The following is a 25,311-nucleotide window of genomic DNA, read 5'->3' on the forward strand; positions in this document are numbered from 1 at the left end:
CTACACTGCACATTATATACATCAGGGGACAATGTGAGTACACTATACATTATATACATCAGGGGGACAATGTGACTACACTGCACATTATATACATCAGGGGGACAATGTGACTACACTACACATTATATACATCAGGGGGACAATGTGACTACACTACACATTATATACATCAGGGGGACAATGTGACTATACTATACATTATATACATCAGGGGGACAATGTGACTACACTACACATTATATACATCAGGGGGACAGTGTGACCACATTATACATTATATACATCAGGGGGACAATGTGACTACACTGCACATTATATACATCAGGGGGACAATGTGACTACACTATACATTATATACATCAGGGGGACAGTGTGACTACACTATACATTATATACATCAGGGGGACAGTGTGACTACACTGCACATTATATACATCAGGGGGACAATGTGACTACACTGCACATTATATACATCAGGGGGACAATGTGACTACACTGCACATTATATACATCAGGGGGACAATGTGACTACACTGCACATTATATACATCAGGGGGACAATGTGACTACACTGCACATTATATACATCAGGGGGACAATGTGACTACACTGCACATTATATACATCAGGGGGACAATGTGACTACACTATACATTATATACATCAGGGGGACAGTGTGACTACACTATACATTATATACATCAGGGGGACAATGTGACTACACTGCACATTATATACATCAGGGGGACAATGTGACTACACTGCACATTATATACATCAGGGGGACAATGTGACTACACTACACATTATATACATCAGGGGGACAATGTGACTACACTGCACATTATATACATCAGGGGGACAATGTGACTACACTACACATTATATACATCAGGGGGACAGTGTGACTACACTACACATTATATACATCAGGGGGACAATGTGACTACACTGCACATTATATACATCAGGGGGACAATGTGACTACACTACACATTATATACATCAGGGGGACAGTGTGACTACACTACACATTATATACATCAGGGGGACAATGTGACTACACTGCACATTATATACATCAGGGGGACAATGTGACTACACTGCACATTATATACATCAGGGGGACAATGTGACTACACTACACATTATATACATCAGGGGGACAATGTGACTACACTGCACATTATATACATCAGGGGGACAATGTGACTACACTACACATTATATACATCAGGGGGACAATGTGACTACACTGCACATTATATACATCAGGGGGACAATGTGACTACACTACACATTATATACATCAGGGGGACAATGTGACTACACTATACATTATATACATCAGGGGGACAATGTGACTACACTACACATTATATACATCAGGGGGACAGTGTGACTACACTACACATTATATACATCAGGGGGACAGTGTGACTACACTACACATTATATACATCAGGGGGACAATGTGACTACACTGCACATTATATACATCAGGGGACAATGTGACTACACTACACATTATATACATCAGGGGGACAATGTGACTACACTACACATTATATACATCAGGGGGACAATGTGACTATACTATACATTATATACATCAGGGGGACAATGTGACTACACTACACATTATATACATCAGGGGGACAGTGTGACCACATTATACATTATATACATCAGGGGGACAATGTGACTACACTGCACATTATATACATCAGGGGGACAATGTGACTACACTATACATTATATACATCAGGGGGACAGTGTGACTACACTATACATTATATACATCAGGGGGACAGTGTGACTACACTGCACATTATATACATCAGGGGGACAATGTGACTACACTGCACATTATATACATCAGGGGGACAATGTGACTACACTGCACATTATATACATCAGGGGGACAATGTGACTACACTGCACATTATATACATCAGGGGGACAATGTGACTACACTGCACATTATATACATCAGGGGGACAATGTGACTACACTGCACATTATATACATCAGGGGGACAATGTGACTACACTATACATTATATACATCAGGGGGACAGTGTGACTACACTATACATTATATACATCAGGGGGACAATGTGACTACACTGCACATTATATACATCAGGGGGACAATGTGACTACACTGCACATTATATACATCAGGGGGACAATGTGACTACACTACACATTATATACATCAGGGGGACAATGTGACTACACTGCACATTATATACATCAGGGGGACAATGTGACTACACTACACATTATATACATCAGGGGGACAGTGTGACTACACTACACATTATATACATCAGGGGGACAATGTGACTACACTGCACATTATATACATCAGGGGGACAATGTGACTACACTACACATTATATACATCAGGGGGACAATGTGACTACACTGCACATTATATACATCAGGGGGACAATGTGACTACACTACACATTATATACATCAGGGGGACAATGTGACTACACTGCACATTATATACATCAGGGGGACAATGTGACTACACTGCACATTATATACATCAGGGGGACAGTGTGACTACACTACACATTATATACATCAGGGGGACAATGTGACTACACTGCACATTATATACATCAGGGGGACAATGTGACTACACTGCACATTATATACATCAGGGGGACAATGTGACTACACTGCACATTATATACATCAGGGGGACAATGTGACTACACTACACATTATATACATCAGGGGGACAATGTGACTACACTATACATTATATACATCAGGGGGACAATGTGACTACACTACACATTATATACATCAGGGGGACAATGTGACTACACTACACATTATATACATCAGGGGGATAATGTGACTACACTACACATTATATACATCAGGGGGACAGTGTGACTACACTACACATTATATACATCAGGGGGACAATGTGACTACACTACACATTATATACATCAGGATGACAATGTGACTACACTACACATTATATACATCAGGGGGACAGTGTGACTACACTACACATTATATACATCAGGGGGACAGTGTGACTACACTACACATTATATACATCAGGGGGATAATGTGACTACATTATACATTATATACATCAGGGGGACAGTGTGACTACACTACACATTATATACATCAGGGGGATAATGTGACTACACTACACATTATATACATCAGGGGGACAGTGTGACTACACTACACATTATATACATCAGGGGGACAGTGTGACTACATTATACATTATATACATCAGGGGGACAGTGTGACTACACTACACATTATATACATCAGGGGGACAGTGTGACCACATTACACATTATATACATCAGGGGGACAATGTGACTACACTACACATTATATACATCAGGGGGACAGTGTGACTACACTACACATTATATACATCAGGGGGACAGTGTGACTACACTACACATTATATACATCAGGGGGATAATGTGACTACACTACACATTATATACATCAGGGGGACAGTGTGACTACACTACACATTATATACATCAGGGGGACAGTGTGACTACACTACACATTATATACATCAGGGGGACAGTGTGACTACACTACACATTATATACATCAGGGGGACAGTGTGACTACACTACACATTATATACATCAGGGGGATAATGTGACTACATTATACATTATATACATCAGGGGGACAGTGTGACTACACTACACATTATATACATCAGGGGGACAATGTGACTACACTACACATTATATACATCAGGGGGACAGTGTGACTACACTACACATTATATACATCAGGGGGACAGTGTGACTACATTATACATTATATACATCAGGGGGACAGTGTGACTACACTACACATTATATACATCAGGGGGACAGTGTGACCACATTACACATTATATACATCAGGGGGACAATGTGACTACACTACACATTATATACATCAGGGGGACAGTGTGACTACACTACACATTATATACATCAGGGGGACAATGTGACTACACTACACATTATATACATCAGGGGGACAGTGTGACTACACTACACATTATATACATCAGGGGGATAATGTGACTACACTACACATTATATACATCAGGGGGACAGTGTGACTACACTACACATTATATACATCAGGGGGACAATGTGACTACACTGCACATTATATACATCAGGGGGACAATGTGACTACACTACACATTATATACATCAGGGGGACAGTGTGACTACACTACACATTATATACATCAGGGGGACAATGTGACTACACTACACATTATATACATCAGGGGGACAGTGTGACTACACTACACATTATATACATCAGGGTGACAATGTGACTACACTACACATTATATACATCAGGGGGACAATGTGACTACACTACACATTATATACATCAGGGGGATAATGTGACTACACTACACATTATATACATCAGGGGGACAGTGTGACTACACTACACATTATATACATCAGGGGGACAGTGTGACTACACTACACATTATATACATCAGGGGGACAGTGTGACCACATTACACATTATATACATCAGGGGGACAATGTGACTACACTACACATTATATACATCAGGGGGACAGTGTGACTCCAGCAGTGAGTGCTGTCACATATCGCTCGCACAGGAGATGGCGGTGTTGTCGTCTGTCCGGGCTCAGTACTGAGCTGAATGTGCTGTGTCACTGGGGCAGGGGGAGGTATGTGCCAGCTGTGCCCACCCTGAGGAGGAGGAGAGCAGACAGTGAGTGCAGATATCCGTGCGGTGATAGGTGACGGTGCAGCGGCGGGGGTACGGCTGACACTGCACAGAGCAGCCGGTGAGGGAGTCCCGAGCCCGTGTGACCCCGCCCTTCACCTCCCGCCTCCCGGGCGGGCACTAACCATAACAACATGAGGCGAGCGCGGCCGCCGCTCCGTCCCCAGTGCCCCGCTGCTCTCCCCGAGCCGCCCTGTTCCAGCCATGCGCGACTATGATGAGGCCACCTCTTTCCTGGGGGACTGGGGACCCTTCCAGCTGACCATCTTCTTCCTGCTCAGCGCCAGCACCATCCCCAATGGCTTCAATGGGATGTCTGTCATGTTTCTTGCTGCCACCCCCGAGCACCGGTGCCTGGTGCCCGACAGTGCCAACCTGAGCCAGGCTTGGCGGAATGTGAGCATCCCCTGGGAGGAGCGGGACGGGCAGCAGGTGGAGAGCAGGTGCTGGAGGTACAGGCTGGACGCCATGAGCAACTACTCAGCCCTGGGGCTCATCCCTGGGGTGGACGTCAATGTCAGCGCCATCCAGAAGGAGAAGTGTGTGGACGGCTGGCACTATGCCCAGGACCTGTACCGCAGCACGGTGGTCACCGAGGTCAGTCACCAGCCCCGGGAATGTGTGTGCCTGTCACTGTCTGCCATTATCAGCTCCCTCTCATATATGTTTATGCAATTCTCTACATGGGTGGATGGGTAATTACATGGACCCGTCTATCCACCTATCTCTTATCTTATTATCCATCTCTATATGTGTCATTATCTATTATCTTATCATTAGTGAGGAGTGAATAGTAAATATTCATGTTCAGATTATTAATAACGAATGCCAAAGTGCTATTCCGGCATTCATCACCAATAACGAACCTAATGGAAGTCTCCGGACCCGAGCATTGCTCTTGTGGTGACCAATACTGGAATAGTACTCGGTGTTCGGTAACCATTATCCGAGCATGAATAGTTACTATTCACCCATCACTAATTATCACATATCCACCCATCCATACATCCAGCTCATGTTATTATCCAATTATATTCATAGATGGAGAGAGAAAAAGATAATTACAGGGATATAAATATACAGTCATGGGCAAAAGTATCGGCACCCTTAAAATTGTTCTAAAAAGTGAGGTATTTCTCCCAGAAAGTTATTCCATTTACATGTTTTGTTATACACATTTATTTCCTTTGTGTGCATTGAATCATTAAAAAAAAAAAAGCAAGAAAGAAGGCAAATTAGAGGTAATATACAATTCTGCAAAAATGTACCGGACAAAACAGTTACCTCCCTCAACTTCATATTTGTTTGCACACCCTTTGGAATAAATAACTGCAATCACTTCCTATAGCCATCAACAAGCTTCTTACACCTCTCTACTGGAACTTTTGACTACTCTTCTTTTGCAAACTGCTCCAGGTCTCTCATATTTGATGGGGGCCTTCCCCCAACAGCAATTTTAAAATCTCTCCAAAGGTGTTCAATGGGATTTAGATCCGTACTCATTGCTCCTGTGCCGCCCCTGCAGCGGATCGAACCGCTTGGATCCGGAGGTCGTGATTACTCGTGGCTCAAGAGTCTCCGGTCCCAGGGGCTAGGGGCCACACTCAAATGAAGGGGGTTATTTACAGGGGACAGATATAGTTCGTGACGCCACTCGTGGTGTATGGTAACTGGGAGTACCGCCGCTGCCGTTGGGAGTACCCAGGGTGATGGAGTGGGGCAGCAAGATGACGTTACCCTCCACGGGTAGGTGTAGGCCCCGGGACTCTGGATGGTGCAATGAAGCAGACGCTACCAACAGGGTAAAGCAAGTCTCTGACTGCCTTTGCCTCTCGAGGGGAGCTCGTCCGGGTCCAGTCCCCTGCAGCACTGCCTGGTGGTCTGTACTTGCCTCCTGGCACCAATTTAGATTGACCGTTGTGGCCTGGTAGCTTGGAGCTTTCCAGGCCCCCCTCCCCACTGTAGCTAAGTGAGGAAGTCTGCACTCAGCAGCTCGCGCTTGGGATTTCAGTGGGACCCTTGCTAGGAAAGCCCTATCCCCCTCGTTGCGCTAGTGCCCCCGATCTCTGAGCTTGGTGGGAATAGTCCATAAAAACCCTGTCCTCCGCAGGTTAATTGCCAGGTCGCTGGAAGCTTCTCCCCGACCTAAGGTCCATGTACCCCGATGCGCCTTCGGCCCCGGAACGGTGATAGGACCAGGCTGCTGACCGTCCTCCTTGACGGGTTCCAGGCACCTAGCCTCAATCCCCTGCGACTGGGGGTCCGACTCCTCTAGGTCCAGACCACCATCTGCGACCTAGTCTGCTTCTACCCAGGGAGCTACAACTCCCACCTTTCTCAGAGCTCCTCACAGCTCGAGGGTTACTACTCGACTCAACTTGACACCTCCCACCTCCCTGTCTGACCCCTAGGTGGGCGGATCTATTCCTGCTTAAGCAGCCCACTGGTGTGCCTGACAGGTGTGGTGCAAGATGTATCTAGGATTTGTGAATGCTGGTGGAGGCAGTACTGCAGGTTAGGTCTCCAGAACCATGGGGGTTTGAGTCCTGCACAAGGAGAGCAGATTGTGCAGAACCCGAAAAGTCCAGGGCGTCACACTCTCACTTTAGAACTGTCCAGCGCTTTTTTTCCATTCATTTCTGGGGTCTTCTTGAAGTATATTTGGGGTCATTGTCCTGCTGGAAGATCTATAACCTAGGATGCAAACCCAGCTTTCTGACACTGGCCACTAGATTGCGACTCATAATCCTTTGGTAATCTTCAGATTTCATGATACCTTGCACACAATCAGGGCACCCAGTGCAAGAGGCAGCAAAACAACCCCAAAACATCTTTGATCCTCTACCATATTTGACTGTAGGTACTATGTCTTTGTAGGACTCATTCCATTTTTTTGTTAAACAGTAGAATGATGTGCTTTACCAAAAAGTTCTATCTTAGGGGCACTTTGCACACTACGACATCGCAGGTGCGATGTCAGTAGGGTCAAATTGAAAGTGACGCACACCGGCGTCGCAGGCGATGTCGTAGTGTGTAAAGCCTTTTTGATATGATTAACGAGCGCAAAAGCGTCGTAATCGTATCATCGGTGTAGCGTCGGTCATTTCCATAATTTGGAAATGACCGATGTTACGATGTTGTTCCTTGTTCCAGCGGAATCACACATCGCTGTGTGTGAAGCCGCAGGAGCGAGGAACATCTCCTACCTGCGTCCTGCGGCTCACGCCAGCTATGCGGAAGGAAGGAGGTGGGCGGGATGTTTACGTCCCGCTCATCTCCGCCCCTCCGCTTCTATTGGCCGCCTGCCGTGTGACGTCGCTATGACGCCGCACGACCCGCCCCCTTAATAAGGAGGCGGGTCGCCGGCCAAAGCGACGTCGCAGGGCAGGTGAGTGGATGTGAAGCTGGCGTAGCGATAATGTTCCCTACGCCAGCTATCACCACGATATCGCAGCTGCGACGGGGGTGGGGACTATTGTGCTCGGCATCGCAAGCATCGGCTTGTGATGTCGTAGTGTGCAAAGTGCCCCTTAGCCTTATCTTTCCACAAGCCCTTTCCCAGAAGGATTTTGGCAAACTAAAGTCTAGCTTTTTTATGTCTCTGTGTCAGCAGTGTGGTCCTCCTGGGTCTCCTGCTATAGCATTTGAGTTCATTCAAATGTCGACCGATAATTCGTGCTGAAACTGATGTACCCTGAGCTTGCAGAACAGCTTGTATTTCTTTGCAACTTAATTGGGGCTGCTTATCCACCATCCGGACTATCCTGCGTTGCAACCTTTTGTTAATTTACTCACCGTCCGTGTCCAGGGAGATTAGCTACAGTGCCATGGGTTGTACATTTTTTTATGTTGTGCACTGTGGACAAAGGAACATCAATATCTCTGGAGATGAACTTGTAACTTTGAGATTATTTTATTTTTTTTAACAATTTTGGTTCTTGTATACTCAGACCGTTCTCTTCTCTTTTTGTTCACCTTGCTTAGGTGTGGCACACACAATGCAAAGATTAAGTCAACTTGAAGCAAAGTTATTTACCCACAATTTTGGAAAGGCGCCAACAATCTGGTCCAGCCCATTTTGGGGTTCTCTGTGAAATTACATCCAATTTGCTTTTTTTCTGTTTTTGTGTTGTTCCGATGCACACAAAGGAAATACATGTGTAACAAAACATGTAGTTACAATTTTTTTCTATGAGAAATTCTTCATTTTCTGGAAGAATTTCAAGGTTGCCAACACTTTCAACCATGAGAACTAAAAAAAAGACGCACAATAGGGTCTTTTGAGGAGATTAAATGAGCGAGAAATTTGGTGATGTTCACTTGTAATAATTGTGTGACACACAACTATATAAAAAGTGTGGCTGCTGTAAACCATTAGAGATAAATATAAATGATGAATGTGGAAAAGGTCAGATAGTCACTGCATGGTGAATAGACGGCGATATCAAATTCCTTCAGTGCGATTTATTAGATCCTACGTGTTTCAGAGTTATCCAACTCCTTCCTCAGGGACAAACCACATATATGGTGCATACTAACAGCAGACATACTGTATAAGTAGTACATGTTTTGAAAAAGGGCATGAGAGTATCCGGACATAGATTGAGTCATCAACCATACATCACATCTAAACTTTAGATTGGTGAGAAAATTAACTACAATGCAATACTATGAAAAAGATGCTTCTGTCACCTCGCCTTCGGACCGAACGAGTTAATCAACAGGAAGTGAGCGTGTTGGCTGCATACACTTCCTGTTGAGTGTTCGTTTGGTCCGAAGGTGGCGAGAAGGTAGCTGGTGCTGATTGGACACGGGGCTCTCATGATGTCAAAACCCCACATGAGCATTGGCACCGACAGCATGTAGACCGCTCTAAAGACGTCGGTACGGGAGGTGAGTATAAGGTTTATCTTACCTGGGAGAAACGTGGAATCAGAAGGGCTTGTCCTAGTAGTGGACAACCACTTTCATTTTCTTACCAATCTAAAGTTTAGACGTGACGTACACGGGAGATAAAAATTAGAAAACTGGTCACCTTCAAAAGACAAATGCAAGAGAGGACAGGATAATGCAGAGAATCTCCAGGGGTAATTGTTTCAACACTGCAGCTGGAATTGCTCGCCAGTTCAGCACTGAACAAGGTAAGGATCTGTGTCGTCATACAGTGTTATGATGTTTAAGAGCATTTGGACTGAAAGCCCACTCTGCTGTGACCAAACCACTCATTAGCAGAAAGAATCAAAAGACTAGACACCTTTGGTGAGGACAATGTTGTTCGAACAGAGGAGAAGTGGTCGACAGTTCATTTTAGTTATGAAAGAAAGTTTAGTTTATTTGGTTCTGATGGAAAACATTATGTCCATCGACAAACTGGGGAAAGACTGAACCCAAAGTGTGTTTAGAAGTCAGTGAAAGGTGGTGGAGAAAGTGTCATGATTTGGGGACTGTTTTCTGCAGCAGGAGTTGGACCTCTCATACAGCTAAAGGGAAAGTGAATGCAAGTGTGTATGAGAACCTTCTTCAACAACACGTGGTTCCTTACTTGCATTCCTCACACAGCAAAACAGGGAAAGCAGTTCTTTTAAACAGAAAACATTGAAACAATGAAATGGCCGTCCAGAGTCCTGACCTAAACCCAATAGAAAACGTCTGGAAAATCCTTGGTGACAAAATTATCGGCAAGAAACCCAGAACAGTCAAAGAACTGTGGGAGAGACTGGAAGAAGAATGGACCAAAATCACACCAGAGCAGTGTGAGAGACTAGTGATGTCCTGTGGCCGCAGATGTGCTGAGGTCATTCAAAGCAAAGTCCTGTACACATCCTACTGATTGGTGACTGAGTTATAATCTTTCTCTGTGCTACAGTCATTGCTGTTCTCTAATTATGATCATCACTCTTTGGGCAAAGTAAAGGTGTTATGTTGATAAACTTTGAATCTTTTGGAAAACACTGTTCTACTGGCATGGTGTACCCCTTACAAAAGAACCTTCAAAGATTATATTATTTTTGTGTTGTCTAAATTTTGATCTCTAGTGTATGTTTGATGACTCAATCTACCGTATTTTTTGGACTATAAGACGCACCTGACCATAAGACGCACCCTGGTTTTAGAGCAGGAAAATAGGAAAATAAAATTTTAAGCAAAAAATGGAGTCATGACACACTGTTATGGGGCAGGCGCTGCTGCTGACACTGTTATGGGGGTAATGTGCCCAAATTACTAAGATACCCCATCCTGGTAATGATCCTCATGCCTTGTATATATAGTATATACCCCCAACCTGCTCATATACCCCCATCCTGCTATATACCCCCATCTTGCTATATACCCCCATCCTGCTCATAATATACCCCCATTCTGCTCATAATGTACCCCCATCCTGCTCATAATTTACCCCCATTCTGCTCATAATATACCCCCATCCTGTTCATAATATACCCCAATCCTGCTCATATACCCCCATCCTGCTCATAATATACCCCCATCCTGCTCATAATATACCCCCATCGTGCTATACACCCCATCCTGCTATACACCCCCATGCTGGTATACGGCCCGCATCCTGTGGCACATAAAAAAAATAAACGTTCATACTCACCTTTCCTCACTCCCTGAACGACCGCTCGTTCTCCCGTCTGTGTCAGTGGCAGCGCCGCTGAGTGGAGCCGTCCCCGTTCCCCTGCAGTACCGCGATCTCCTCCTGGCTGCCGGTGGCCGCTGAGTGGAGCTGTTCCCGTTCTCCTGCAGTACCGCGATCTCCTGGCTGCCGGCGGCCACTGAGTGGAGCCGTCCCCGTTCCCCTGCAGTACCGCGATGTCCTCCTGGCTGCCGGCTAGTCTCCACACTCAGCGGCCGCCGCTGGCACAGGAGGACATTTCAGTGCTGCAGGGGAACGGGGACGGGTCCACTCAGCGGCCTCCGGCAGCCAGGAGATCGCGGTACTGCAGGAGAACGGTAACGGGTGAGTGTACTGATTCACTGCACCCTGCGCTGATGATGATGCACGGGGGGCAGTGAATAGAGCCGCACATGATCACTTGATCACTCCAGGCTGTAGTTGCCAGGGGTGATCACGGCCGGCTGTTTATCCCTCGCCCATCATCCCGCCCACCTGTCAGCGCTGAGAGATGATGGGCGTGCATATTAAATGAGCGGGTCCATGTGGTCACAACAGGCGCTGCTGCAGCCTGCTCATGCCCCCGATGACCCGCTCCACCGCAGCACCCTCATTCACCGCAGCCACATTCAGACCATAAGACGCACCCCCCACTTTCCCCCAACATTTGAGGGGAAAAAAGTGCATCTTATGGTCCGAAAAATACGGTACATCCGTTTTCTCTCATGCACTTTTTCAAAAAATGCTTTACTTATATGTCTTCTGTTAGTATGCACCATATATGTGAATTAACCCTGAGGAAGGCGTTGGATAACTTTGAAATGTGTAGGATCTAATAAGTCACATTGAAGGAATTCAGCGTCTCTATCTATTCATCTAGCAGACAGATCAATGATAATTAGAAAAGTTCAGCTCACCGCAGTCTTCACCAGGACACTCTGAGCACGGAATCGTCTCTGCTAGGACGTGAAATGACAATGAAACGGTGAAGGATAACCCAGCTTCACGAGTAAAACAATTTCTTTATTGTAGATGTAATAAAAGTCTGGGGATAAACTTATCCTTCCTGAACTTTTATTATATCTACGACCATCCTTCACCTTTGCAGCGCAGAGCTAACTCTTTCCACATTCATCATTAACACTTTCGACCATGACTGCATATATTCTATCTTATCACATATCTATCTATCTATCTATCTATCTATCTATCCCTCTATCTATCTATCTATCTATCCATCTATCTATCTATCTATCTATCTATCCCTGTATCTATGTATCTATCAATCATGTATCTATCTATCATCTATCTATCCCGCTATCTATCTATCTATCTATCTATCTATCATCTATCTATCCCGCTATCTATCATCTATCTATCCCTCTATCTATCTATCTACAGTGTCTATCCATCTTCATATCTCATTATGTGTCTGTGTAATGTAACCTATCTGCAGTGATAAGGGGCACTAGTTTTCTATCGGCCTGTGATGTTTCCTTCTGTCTGGAGCTATTAGTCACCCGTGGCTCATTACAAATGACTTATATTCAGGCAGTTGGCAGTGGGCACGATTTGTAGATTTTGGCACGATGCGAGTTGTAAGAACATGCTGGCAGAACATTCCTTGTTAATAACTATTATAAAGTCTGACAGTAACGTGATCTATATCTGTCACTCTGAATCTGCCCACACCCGGTGTGTGAGATGTAAGATGTGTGAGGACAAGGCTGGCATTTCTGTGCAGGATAGCAAATGTTTTCCTCATGCCCTAATGTCCCAAAGTATTGGTGACCAAACATCAATGTGATGTAATAAAGCCGAGTCCTGTGTTGTGTGAGGACAGCAATGCTCCACAGGAAGAAATACATGTAGTGTTACAGTATTACGCTTCCCCAGCAAAGTGCATTGTGCCAACTTTCTGCTCTTGTATAATATCCAACTCTTCACTGTTGTATAATTCCTGGGAATTGCAACTTGTGCCAAACTGTATCATTGATTACGTGTCGCCTGAGGACTACCGCTTGTGTTCACAGTCCGTAGTAAAATCATCCAGGGAAACTCTTACCATTGCATGGTGATTATTAGAGGCTCTGATTATAATAGAGTGATGATAGCAATACTTTAATTTATCTTTATCACGGCCTGAAAATGCTTGATTGGTCTTAAAGGGGTTTTCCAGGATAAATTAGTTAAATCAGTCTTATGCCCCCTTCACTTATTCGTGTCTCCGGTACGTGTTTGGTCCGTTTCCTCACGTGCCGGAGACAAGGGCACATGTAGACCCATTAACATCAATGGGTCTGCTTTCACATGCGTGTTTTGCCATGGTCCATGTGGAGCATATGTGTGCCCATGTGCTCCACACCTAGACATGTCCGTGTTTCTCCGGCATCACAGGTGTCACACGGACCGCACATGGACCGCACGGATGTGATTCGTTTGACACGCACTGGAGAAAACACACGTGCCTGTGAATTAAAATGAATTTCTGTACTCACCTTCTCCAGCCCTGCTGTCTCTGTGGCTGCTGGCACTTGCTTCTGACCCCCACTCATTATGCTCATTGCATATTTACTCCACTGCGGGCTGGAAGCAGCAGCAGCGGGGAGTCGGCAGGCCGGAGACCGAAGATCAGCACCACGGTGAGCAGAAGTTCCCATTCTCCGTGTGTTATTATGGATAGCACACAGAAAACATACGTATGCCATAAACACGGGACACAAAGGGCAATACGCACCTTTGACATGTCCGTGAAAAACGTGTGTGATTTTCACAGACATGTGAAGGAGGCAAGGAATAGAATAAAGGAATTAAAGGAATCAAGTCAGGCTCCCTAACTGTTGGAAACCACCTTTACGGTGATATACATGCTGATAGCAAAATTATAACAAAGTTTTGGAAGTTACAATCCAGTGCTTCTGTGTTTTAAAAAAAGCACTTTTATTGTGCCGCTTGTGATATGTAAACAGCCTAGGGACTAGTCCGGCAGAGCATCACTTTCCCAGACTATTTCTGCCTCTCATCCTCTGGTCAAGCCCCCTGGGCATAATTTGCATCTTTTTATACTGTTCACTTCATGGTAGGACTATCATCACATCGCACACACGCGCACGTTTTCAGCAGCCCTGTCATTAGTTAGATCATATATATCACTATAGTAGTAGCAACCGACGGTTAGGATCCCTTTAAATAGTACATTATACAACTATTATACTATAGTTGTATTAGCCTATGTGCCTCCATCATACAGCCATTCTGTCACAGGTCTTGGCCGCTTTGCGTTTGTTTTCTGCCTGACATAGGACAGTGTATGAAGGGGGCTGGCTAACTGCTTATTTCAGTGGCTAAGCCAGCCTCCTTCTCTTTCTATCCATCAGCTGTGACAGAGAAGTAGTCAGTCCCCTTCATACAGTGCTCCAGTCACATGCTGACACCACAAACCAGAAAGTCCAGAGGTGGAACAGATACGATGTACAGTACCTTGAAGAAGTTTTCATACCCCGTAAATTTTCCATTTTTTTCATATTACACTCACAAGCTTAAATGGATTTTATTGGGACTTTATGCGATATACCAACACTAAGGGGCACTTTGCACACTACGGCATTGCAAGCCGATAGTCCCCGCCCCCATCGCAGCTGCGATATCATGGTGATAGCTGGCGTAGCGAACATTATCGCTACGCCAGCTTCACATGCACTCACCTGCCCTGCGACGTCGCTCTGGCCGGCGACCCGCCTCCTTATTAAGGGGGCGGGTCGTGCGGCGTCATAGCGACGTCACACGGCAGGCGGCCAATAGAAGCGGAGGGGCGGAGATGAGCGGGACGTAAACATCCCGCCCACCTCCTTCCTTCCGCATAGCTGGCGTGAGCCGCAGGACGCAGGTAGGAGATGTTCCTCGCTCCTGCGGCTTCACACACAGCGATGTGTGCTGCCGCTGGAACGAGGAACAACATCGTAACATCGGTCATTTCCAAATTATGGGAATGTCCAACGCTACACTGATGATACGATTACGACGATTTTGCACTCGTTAATCGTATCATAAAGGCTTTACACACTACAATATCACCTGCGACGCCAGATGTGCGTCACTATCAATTTGACCCCACCGACATCGCACCTGCAATGTCGTAGTGTGCAAAGTGCCCCTAAGTAGCAAGTATTTTTGAAGTGTAAAGGAAATGACATAGTTTTATATAAAGCTTCAATTTAAAGGGATTTTCCAGAGGCAAAATGTTCAAATCAGTTTATATAGTTAGTCAAATATTTTACCAACATAGCTATATTAGCCCAGGTAAAGGCCCTGTCACACAGAGGTAAATCTGCGGCAGATCTGTGGTTGCAGTGAAATTGTGGACAATCAGTGCCAGGTTTGTGGCTGTGTACAAATGGAACAATATGTACATGATTTCACTGCAAGCACAGATCTGCCAAAGATTTATCTCTAACAGAGAACAGTAGAGATAGGTGATAAAGCCGCGCCACAAATCACTTCAGGAACAGTAAGATTAACGTATCTTTATTGGCATAGGTCTACGCGTTTCAGGAGCCCCGCTCCCTTCCTCAGGACCGTGAAGAACCAAGAGACATCAAATCTAAAATGGTGTCCACTGACATACATTAAATAACCCCAATGACGTCACAGGGACCATCCCTCATGAAAAAAACGAGCGGGAAGAACACGTTGCATCAAAAAACATGACATCATATAAGCATTTGCATATACTAATCAAAAACCACTGTGTGCAAAAAACATTAAAGATATTAAAAACATGAAACATATCTACAGATCAACAATGTGAAAAAGAACAATCATCAAAGCTTAGTCTTCGTTGACCCAGAATATATGAAGAAACTGCGTTAAAAGATGGAATAAAACACCGATAAAAGAATGATGTGTAAATAAAAAAGTGTGTTAAATATGTGTGAAATATGTGTAAATAAAAAAAGTGTGTTAAATATGTGTGATGATGGTCTGTATCACTCATGAAACTAGGGGTTAGAACCCCCTCGATGTAAGCAAAAAACAGAACAGGACATGAAAAAACCCTCACCATTCATTGTGGCCATCGCGGCATAAGTGAAAACATTATAATCCGTAAGGTGCTATCAACCAGTAAAAAAATGTGAAATAGGGACTAAGAAACCTTTGACAGGCTGTGAATGTATACTATAGAAACGGCCGAGCAAGAGACAGGTGAAACCCCCTGCTGGCAGCTTTCATACGGCTGCAGTTCACGGGAGTTCAATAGCGTGGGAAAAAGAGTCAGTGCGCCTGCGTCCGAGAGCTAGCAGGTCAAGGAAGTTCAAGACCGTGGGAATTAAAACAGAGCGCATGCGTCTCTTCTAAATCAGTGACCCAGTGTTAATACTATAGTAAAAAACGCCCATACGGCTAAACCAATAGATTAGAGTGAAAGACAAAGTGTATATAGGAAACTAACATTAATAAATCTTGACAAACAATCGTGTCTCACATTACGCCCGTATCAGTGGGCATGAACCTTCCGACTAGCAGTATATATATATATATATATATGCATGTTGCTCCTATGTTGGACCCGACCACGGGCAATACCGCTAGTCCAAGGGGCCAGAGCTTAGAGCAAACATACAATTACCGAAACAAATGGTGTTCATAGACAAGGAATAAAAATAAATTAAATGACATAATAGCAAATATAATCCACAGTAAAACAACCTATGCACTGTCAATCATAAATAGGGAATAATTAAAAGAGTATACATGAATAAAATACATATATAAATATAATAATAAAATCTATGTTATAATAAATAAAAATAAATAAAACCAAATGTATCCCAACAACAAATCTGTAATCTCATTGAGGCCCCGTGGTTTGAGCGTGTTGAGTCTATAGATCCAGAAAGTCTCTTTTCTGTTTAGTACCCTCATTCTATCAGGAACATGTGGGGGTATTTGTTCGATAGGAGTAACTTTAAGTTTTATTTTCTTCCCATGTATTAAGGTGGTGTGTCGTGACAGGCCATGGAGCATAAAGCCCACCTTAATGTTGTGTCTATGGGAGTTTATGCGATTGTGCAATGATTGTGTTGTCCTCCCTATATAATTTTTTCCGCAGTCACATTCGATTAGATAAATAACAAAATCAGACTGGCAGGTGAGGCGTCCCTTTACCGTACAGTCTGTGTCATCCGGGGTAGGGCCAAAAAACACCCTTCCATGTTGAATATTATTGCAACACATACAATTCTTGGTCCCACATCTAAAAACTCCTATGTTATTATTATTATTATTAATAGCTGGATACAAATGGTTTCTAAGTCTGCTGGGGGCCAGTTGGTTCCTCAAGTTGGAAGCTCTGCGGAATGTGATACCCGGGTGTAACGGCAATACTTCCTTGAGATAGGGATCATTGAGTAATATGGGCCAATGTTTCTTTAGAATCTTCTTAACCAATTCCCCATCGCAACTAAATGTAGTGAGAAAATTTGCCTGAAAATTATCATTATATCGATCATCCCTTTTCTTCAGGGGATCTATCTTACCAATAAGATCAGACTGACTGAGATCCTTATTAGCCTGATAAGCCCTCTTGATTGTGGCTGGGGGATATCTCTTTTCTAAAAATCTACCTCTTAAAATGGAAGCTTGGTTAATAAAATCCTTATCCAGAGTACAATTTCTCCTAATCCTTTGGTACTGATTATAGGGAATGTTGCGTAGCCATTTCTCATAATGATTGCTAGCAAAATTAATATAACCATTGCTATCAACCTTTTTAAAAAAGGTCTTAGTGATGATGGCATCATTATCATGCATAATAGATAGGTCTAGAAAATCGATAGAGGTCCGATCTATCGTAGGTGAAAAACTCAAACCCCAGGAGTTGTTTGCTATATCCTCCAAAAAAAGTGAACAATCATTATCCACATTATCCCAAATGATGAATAAATCATCTATATATCTCTTATAGATAATCACACGCTTGTAGAATTTTGAAGAATATATATAGTGTAACTCAAAGAGCCCCATCACCAGATTGGCAAAAGTGGGTGCCGCTTTAGAGCCCATTGCTACTCCGCAGCACTGGCGGTATATGAGATCTTGGAAAGTGAAAAAGTTGTTTTTTAGAATAAACGACATACTGTCCAGTAGAAAATCTTTCTGTGCCAGTGGCAGACGTTCATCGATCTCCAAAAATTGCTTAAAGCATTCTAATCCTAAGCGATGTGAAATGTTGGTATATAATGATGCAATGTCCAGAGTAATAAAAATGAAAGATTCTTTCCACACAACATCTTTCAGAATCTCTATAAGGTGGGGGGAGTCCCTAAGGTAACTCCTTAGATTGGTAACGTGTAACCTCATCGTATAATCAACATATGCTGATAGGTTTTCTGTAAGGGATCCTATTCCCGAGATAATAGGTCTACCCGGGGGGTTGACTAAACATTTGTGAATCTTCGGGAGATGATAATAAAATGCCATTGTGGGATTGTTTCTTTCCAGAAATTTAAATTCATTTTTGTTGAGAATCCCATTATTTGCTGCCTTTTTAATAAGTGTATGGTATTCTGCAATGGAGTTATGGTATTCAACAATATCAACGATTCTATAGTGTTCACCATTAGAAAGCATTCTCATCGCTTCCTTGATGTAATCATCTCTATCCTGTATTACAATCCCCCCACCTTTATCAGCATTGCGAATGATGAGGTTACAGTTATTCTTTAGGGAGAGGAGTGCCTCTTTCTCTTCCCTAGTGAGATTATTCTTATAAGGTTTCGTGTTTTTGTTATTAATAAGCCGCTTAAAATCCTCCAGGACTAGGTCACTGAAGGTCCGTACATGATGTCCAGCGCTATGTGTGGGGTAGAAGTGGGATTTCACTTTGTACTCTGTGTGAAAGAAATCATCCGATGTTACATCGATATTGGCAGGGATAAATTTGTTCACTTGAAAGTATCTGGTAAGGGTCAGTTTTCTAACAAATTTCTGGAAGTCAAGAAATAACTCAAAATTATTAGAAGATCTCGCTGGACAAAACGAAAGTCCCTTCTTTAATAATTTAATCTCATTTTTCGAGAGGGTGTAGCTAGATAAATTGAAAATCCCACTGGTATCCTCAGTGGCTACATATTTCTTTTCCCTTTTTTGTTTGAGCCGTTGTCCAGCTCTAGTACCCCTGTAACGTTTCCCCCCCCCCCCCCCCTGGGTGTGAGGAAATCCGTTATAGGTATCTGAACATTCCTTGCCAGGGGCAAAAAAGGAACACAGGAATTATTCTCACGGGTATTATCAATGGTAATCGTACCTAAGTTAGAATCAACCATAGGAGTAACTGAAGGGGGTATGAAATCATTGGGTTCCTCAGAATCTGAGGACCCAGGAAGAGGTATGTATTCCTCATGTACTGAGATTCCCATCAGGTCAATAAAGTCCTCATCAGGAAGATCATTATTGGTTGTGGGAGTATCATATCTTTCCAATGTCAACTGGGAGTCCCTATTTCTACGTATTCTCTCAATCTGAGCCTTCAGAGCCTCTAGCTGTTTCCTCAAAATCCAATGATGGTTTATTGGAGACTAAAGGTAGAGGGATCTGTTCAATGGACAAGATCTCCCTCAGACAGGCAGTGGCAGAAGCAGGGATTTCACTAAACACCTCATCTGTAGTGTTCACTACAGATGGGGGTGGGGGTGAAGATATCACCTGCGGCTGTAATGTAGGAGTATCCTTGGGAGGATCCCTCGTCTCATCACCTCTCGATGAGGGGCCAATGTGTTTTTTGTGAAACTTGGTGTTTACAAAACTCCTGAAACTCCCTCGAGATCTAGGTCGCTGATTGCGAGGGTTTCTGGGCGGGTTAGTAACCACCGGCTCCATAGTCTTATTAGGGATCATATCTGATCTATCCCTCTGAAGTTTCTTCGATTTGCGAAAAATCATGTCCTGCTCCAATTGAATCAATTTAGTATTGACTTCAGAGTTCAGGATTCTAAACTCTGGGTGTAGATCAAACTTATTAAGTTCCTTATGCACTTCAGTAATATCAGAAGCAATCGTAGCAATCGTATTACGTTTTCTAAAAAGACATAGCAACATCTCTTGCATGCATCTGGACAGTATGTTATTCCATTCGCTAGAGAAAATGGGATCTGCAGGAAAGGGAGAATCATGCTTGATCCTAAGCCCTCTAGGACAAAGTTTCTCTTCCATATAGATCTGTAGGAACCTGGCATCAAGCCCAAATCGTAGCTCCTCTTTTAACAGATCTTCCAATTTCAAAAAAAGTTTTTTCATGGTACTAGTGTCCTCCTCTGAGTAAATATTCGGTAGATCATAGTCAAAGTCCTGAACATCAGGAGTACCTACAGTTTGTAGAATAAGTTTCGATTTCAAAAAAAGTTTTTTCATGGTACTAGTGTCCTCCTCTGAGTAAATATTCGGTAGATCATAGTCAAAGTCCTGAACATCAGGAGTACCTACAGTTTGTAGAATAAGTTTCAATTTCAAAAAAAGTTTTTTCATGGTACTAGTGTCCTCCTCTGAGATTCTACAAACTGTAGGTACTCCTGATGTTCAGGACTTTGACTATGATCTACCGAATATTTACTCAGAGGAGGACACTAGTACCATGAAAAAACTTTTTTTGAAATTGGAAGATCTGTTAAAAGAGGAGCTACGATTTGGGCTTGATGCCAGGTTCCTACAGATCTATATGGAAGAGAAACTTTGTCCTAGAGGGCTTAGGATCAAGCATGATTCTCCCTTTCCTGCAGATCCCATTTTCTCTAGCGAATGGAATAACATACTGTCCAGATGCATGCAAGAGATGTTGCTATGTCTTTTTAGAAAACGTAATACGATTGCTACGATTGCTTCTGATAATATTACTGAAGTGCATAAGGAACTTAATAAGTTTGATCTACACCCAGAGTTTAGAATCCTGAACTCTGAAGTCAATACTAAATTGATTCAATTGGAGCAGGACATGATTTTTCGCAAATCGAAGAAACTTCAGAGGGATAGATCAGATATGATCCCTAATAAGACTATGGAGCCGGTGGTTACTAACCCGCCCAGAAACCCTCGCAATCAGCGACCTAGATCTCGAGGGAGTTTCAGGAGTTTTGTAAACACCAAGTTTCACAAAAAACACATTGGCCCCTCATCGAGAGGTGATGAGACGAGGGATCCTCCCAAGGATACTCCTACATTACAGCCGCAGGTGATATCTTCACCCCCACCCCCATCTGTAGTGAACACTACAGATGAGGTGTTTAGTGAAATCCCTGCTTCTGCCACTGCCTGTCTGAGGGAGATCTTGTCCATTGAACAGATCCCTCTACCTTTAGTCTCCAATAAACCATCATTGGATTTTGAGGAAACCAGGAAACAGCTAGAGGCTCTGAAGGCTCAGATTGAGAGAATACGTAGAAATAGGGACTCCCAGTTGACATTGGAAAGATATGATACTCCCACAACCAATAATGATCTTCCTGATGAGGACTTTATTGACCTGATGGGAATCTCAGTACATGAGGAATACATACCTCTTCCTGGGTCCTCAGATTCTGAGGAACCCAATGATTTCATACCCCCTTCAGTTACTCCTATGGTTGATTCTAACTTAGGTACGATTACCATTGATAATACCCGTGAGAATAATTCCTGTGTTCCTTTTTTGCCCCTGGCAAGGAATGTTCAGATACCTATAACGGATTTCCTCACACCCAGGGGGGGGGGAAGAAAAAACGTTACAGGGGTACTAGAGCTGGACAACGGCTCAAACAAAAAAGGGAAAAGAAATATGTAGCCACTGAGGATACCAGTGGGATTTTCAATTTATCTAGCTACACCCTCTCGAAAAATGAGATTAAATTATTAAAGAAGGGACTTTCGTTTTGTCCAGCGAGATCGTCTAATAATTTTGAGTTATTTCTTGACTTCCAGAAATTTGTTAGAAAACTGACCCTTACCAGATACTTTCAAGTGAACAAATTTATCCCTGCCAATATCGATGTAACATCGGATGATTTCTTTCACACAGAGTACAAAGTGAAATCCCACTTCTACCCCACACATAGCGCTGGACATCATGTACGGACCTTCAGTGACCTAGTCCTGGAGGATTTTAAGCGGCTTATTAATAACAAAAACACGAAACCTTATAAGAATAATCTCACTAGGGAAGAGAAAGAGGCACTCCTCTCCCTAAAGAATAACTGTAACCTCATCATTCGCAATGCTGATAAAGGTGGGGGGATTGTAATACAGGATAGAGATGATTACATCAAGGAAGCGATGAGAATGCTTTCTAATGGTGAACACTATAGAATCGTTGATATTGTTGAATACCATAACTCCATTGCAGAATACCATACACTTATTAAAAAGGCAGCAAATAATGGGATTCTCAACAAAAATGAATTTAAATTTCTGGAAAGAAACAATCCCACAATGGCATTTTATTATCATCTCCCGAAGATTCACAAATGTTTAGTCAACCCCCCGGGTAGACCTATTATCTCGGGAATAGGATCCCTTACAGAAAACCTATCAGCATATGTTGATTATACGATGAGGTTACACGTTACCAATCTAAGGAGTTACCTTAGGGACTCCCCCCACCTTATAGAGATTCTGAAAGATGTTGTGTGGAAAGAATCTTTCATTTTTATTACTCTGGACATTGCATCATTATATACCAACATTTCACATCGCTTAGGATTAGAATGCTTTAAGCAATTTTTGGAGATCGATGAACGTCTGCCACTGGCACAGAAAGATTTTCTACTGGACAGTATGTCGTTTATTCTAAAAAACAACTTTTTCACTTTCCAAGATCTCATATACCGCCAGTGCTGCGGAGTAGCGATGGGCTCTAAAGCGGCACCCACTTTTGCCAATCTGGTGATGGGGCTCTTTGAGTTACACTATATATATTCTTCAAAATTCTACAAGCGTGTGATTATCTATAAGAGATATATAGATGATTTATTCATCATTTGGGATAATGTGGATAATGATTGTTCACTTTTTTTGGAGGATATAGCAAACAACTCCTGGGGTTTGAGTTTTTCACCTACGATAGATCGGACCTCTATCGATTTTCTAGACCTATCTATTATGCATGATAATGATGCCATCATCACTAAGACCTTTTTTAAAAAGGTTGATAGCAATGGTTATATTAATTTTGCTAGCAATCATTATGAGAAATGGCTACGCAACATTCCCTATAATCAGTACCAAAGGATTAGGAGAAATTGTACTCTGGATAAGGATTTTATTAACCAAGCTTCCATTTTAAGAGGTAGATTTTTAGAAAAGAGATATCCCCCAGCCACAATCAAGAGGGCTTATCAGGCTAATAAGGATCTCAGTCAGTCTGATCTTATTGGTAAGATAGATCCCCTGAAGAAAAGGGATGATCGATATAATGATAATTTTCAGGCAAATTTTCTCACTACATTTAGTTGCGATGGGGAATTGGTTAAGAAGATTCTAAAGAAACATTGGCCCATATTACTCAATGATCCCTATCTCAAGGAAGTATTGCCGTTACACCCGGGTATCACATTCCGCAGAGCTTCCAACTTGAGGAACCAACTGGCCCCCAGCAGACTTAGAAACCATTTGTATCCAGCTATTAATAATAATAATAATAATAATAACATAGGAGTTTTTAGATGTGGGACCAAGAATTGTATGTGTTGCAATAATATTCAACATGGAAGGGTGTTTTTTGGCCCTACCCCGGATGACACAGACTGTACGGTAAAGGGACGCCTCACCTGCCAGTCTGATTTTGTTATTTATCTAATCGAATGTGACTGCGGAAAAAATTATATAGGGAGGACAACACAATCATTGCACAATCGCATAAACTCCCATAGACACAACATTAAGGTGGGCTTTATGCTCCATGGCCTGTCACGACACACCACCTTAATACATGGGAAGAAAATAAAACTTAAAGTTACTCCTATCGAACAAATACCCCCACATGTTCCTGATAGAATGAAGGTACTGAACAGGAAAGAGACTTTCTGGATCTATAGACTCAACACGCTTAAACCACGGGGCCTCAATGAGATTACAGATTTGTTTCATTGATTGGGATATATTCGGTTTTATTTATTTTTATTTATTATAACATAGATTTTATTATTATATTTATATATGTATTTTATTCATGTATACTCTTTTAATTATTCCCTATTTATGATTGACAGTGCATAGGTTGTTTTACTGTGGATTATATTTGCTATTATGTCATTTAATTTATTTTTATTCCTTGTCTATGAACACCATTTGTTTCGGTAATTGTATGTTTGCTCTAAGCTCTGGCCCCTTGGACTAGCGGTATTGCCCGTGGTCGGGTCCAACATAGGAGCAACATGCATATATATATACAGTGCCTACAAGTAGTATTCAACCCCCTGCAGATTTAGCAGGTTTGATAAGATGCAAATAAGTTAGAGCCTGCAAACTTCAAACAAGAGCAGGATTTATTAACAGATGCATAAATCTTACAAACCAACAAGTTATGTTGCTCAGTTAAATTTTAATACATTTTCAACATAAAAGTGTGGGTCAATTATTATTCAACCCCTAGGTTTAATATTTTGTGGAATAACCCTTGTTTGCAATTACAGCTAATAATCGTCTTTTATAAGACCTGATCAGGCCGGCACAGGTCTCTGGAGTTATCTTGGCCCACTCCTCCATGCAGATCTCCAAGTTATCTAGGTTCTTTGGGTGTCTCATGTGGACTTTAATCTTGAGCTCCTTCCACAAGTTTTCAATTGGGTTAAGGTCAGGAGACTGACTAGGCCACTGCAACACCTTGATTTTTTCCCTCTTGAACCAGGCCTTGGTTTTCTTGGCTGT

The 25,311-nt window shown here is 42.9% G+C and overlaps 1 protein-coding gene across 1 annotated transcript in view; it reads left to right on the forward strand.

Moving 5' to 3' along the window:
• Positions 1–4,781: 4,781 nt before the first annotated feature.
• Positions 4,782–25,311, forward strand: part of LOC142303290 (solute carrier family 22 member 4-like) — a 133,784-nt gene continuing 113,254 nt past the window's right edge. Inside the window, exon 1 of the mRNA XM_075344538.1 lies at positions 4,782–5,399. Coding sequence (XP_075200653.1) covers positions 5,007–5,399 — 393 coding nt within the window. The 5' untranslated portion in view covers positions 4,782–5,006. The remainder of the gene's footprint in view (positions 5,400–25,311) is intronic.

Source organism: Anomaloglossus baeobatrachus, chromosome 4 (genome assembly GCF_048569485.1).
Source record: "Anomaloglossus baeobatrachus isolate aAnoBae1 chromosome 4, aAnoBae1.hap1, whole genome shotgun sequence".
Classification (NCBI taxonomy): Eukaryota; Metazoa; Chordata; class Amphibia; order Anura; family Aromobatidae; genus Anomaloglossus; species Anomaloglossus baeobatrachus.